Source organism: Austrofundulus limnaeus, unplaced genomic scaffold, assembly GCF_001266775.1.
Source record: "Austrofundulus limnaeus strain Quisiro unplaced genomic scaffold, Austrofundulus_limnaeus-1.0 Scaffold146, whole genome shotgun sequence".
In the NCBI taxonomy this organism is placed as follows: Eukaryota; Metazoa; Chordata; class Actinopteri; order Cyprinodontiformes; family Rivulidae; genus Austrofundulus; species Austrofundulus limnaeus.
The window spans coordinates 912,734-914,838 of record NW_013952548.1 but is presented as its reverse complement, the minus strand read 5'-3'; the positions used below and the strand labels follow the sequence as shown (position 1 = coordinate 914,838).

At 41.2% G+C, this 2,105-nt stretch overlaps 1 protein-coding gene across 1 annotated transcript in view; it reads right to left on the bottom strand.

The window, feature by feature from the left end:
* LOC106523156 (motor neuron and pancreas homeobox protein 1) overlaps window positions 1-765 on the bottom strand; it is a 3,425-nt gene extending 2,660 nt beyond the window's left edge. Inside the window, exon 1 of the mRNA XM_014016498.1 lies at window positions 78-765. Within this exon, the coding sequence (XP_013871952.1) occupies window positions 78-522 (445 nt within the window). The 5' untranslated portion in view covers window positions 523-765. The remainder of the gene's footprint in view (window positions 1-77) is intronic.
* Between the last annotated feature and the right edge of the window lie 1,340 nt (window positions 766-2,105).

Here is a 2,105-nt window from a genome sequence, read left to right as displayed (position 1 = left end):
TTATTATTATGGCCAATAAGCAAAATAAAATGAATGAGAGTTAAAAGATGCACGTGCTGCACTCAGTCACAACTCACCAAACTCTCCGAGTCTGGGCATCAACATCCCCGCTCTGATCCATGGCTCCAGGGCCAGATTCGTGCCCCCCTGCATCTGCTCTGTATAGGGCTGGAGCAGCTGCGTAAAGCTGGGGTACACCAAGGCGGGGGGCTGGCTTCCGAGGGCCGCCAGTGGATTCGCGGACTCTACAGGGTACGACCGGATGAGACCTGCTTGGTGCAGAGCACCGAGTCCTGACTGGGACAGGCTGAAGACTTGGGGTTTGGACAGGACGTCTGGCTGGACCGAGGGAGGGTTTGTTTGAGGGGAGGTAGCCTCTGAGGCGCAGGTTGACGCTGGATCTGGACTCCTGCTGTAAAACAGCCCCGGGGACGCGCGCTCTCTGTCGGTCCTTGGCGCTGCGTCATGCGCCAGGAGCGCGTCGATGCGAAAGTTTTTAGATTTCTCCATGGAGACAATCATTCTGCCCCAAGATTATACTAAAATTACTTTACGTGTTAAAACAAAACTCAATAAATATTTATGGCTTCTAATTCCTGATAATAATTTTAAAAAATGATCCAAGTTCCTGAACTTATTAACGCAAACTGCTCACGTGTCCTTCCTTGTGAAAGAAATGTCTTTCAGATTCAGCATCCTGCCTAAAACCCTCCTTGCCCTCCCCAGCTGTGAAAGAAAAATTACTCATAGACAATAGGGCAATAAAATCTGCTCCACTATGATTGGTCAGAATCCTGCAGCACGGGGTCAGACAACGAGAGCGAAGCGTCAAYTGTCTGTCTTTGTTAGCAAAATATCTCATGAATAACTGGACGGATTTTAATCAAACTTGCAGAAAACAATCACTGGGTGAAAAGCTATGATTGGAATCAATTAAACTGAAAATGATCGTCACAATTAGCTCTAACTCTGTCCAGCAGCTATGAGTTGAACTTTGGTGTGGTAGTAGCTGAGAGTCATTCTTCTCCTGGGGTTTGGTGAATAAAAACACTAAAAGTTAATGAGTRAAATGCATTGCTTTATTGTTTGCATATCACCTTCACACCTTTTATTTTCTTTCAATCTCTTTTCCTCTTTATTCTTGTTTATATTTGATATCCATTATTTCATTTATTGCAACTTTGCGTGACATTATTGTGTGGTTTTCTCACAAGCTCTATTATATTGCACCTTCAGTTTGTGAGGCAGGCAAACACTCTTGAAATATATATAGCTGTAATTACCTCACCTTTGATGATAAAATTAATCATCATCTAATTCTTCATTAAACTTTATTACTTTACTAAGGCTGACAGAAACATAACCGCTGTTATCAGCAGCCGCTGGCTGATTGCGGTCATCACCACACCATGGAGCACATAAAAGGGCAGTAAAATGACAGAAAGCAAACTTATTTTCTCTCCTTGCAGGACCAGGACAATACACAAAGTGTGAACAGGTGACACCAAATGCTGCAATGTTGTTTTTTTAGTGTTTTTCTTCTCTCTTTTTAAGACCAGAAAATAAATATTGCAGCATAACTGATGCGGCTTTGAAGGAGAAAGTGTTGCATGTCCTTTAGGAAAGACAAAAAAAAAAAAAAAACCCTCAATGACAGTTTCAGTAATTAAACTTCACTTATTGTGTAAATGTACATCTCCTGCTGCTATCATCAGTGGTGATTTCCTGCTGGATTTTACAGGACTGATAAGAGGTGRTCATATACCTGGGAAAACAGACCTTCTCATGTCAAAGACAAACACAGAAACACCTGCTGCACTGAGTGAACTAATCAACAAGTGTGGGTGAAAGTGCACATGTGTGTACTGGCATGTGGACATGTCCAAATATCCTGAAAACATGAATTAAATTATTATTTTTATTTAGCAAAAAACTTGGATTTATACAACAAAGGGGTTTTAATTTTTACAGATGAGAGTGGCAGTCAGCCATTAGGGAGAGATAATAGTGTTGTTGTTAAATGGGTACCAGGATATACTGGCATTAAAGATAGATAGATAGATAGATAGATAGATAGATAGATAGATAGATAGATAGATAGATAG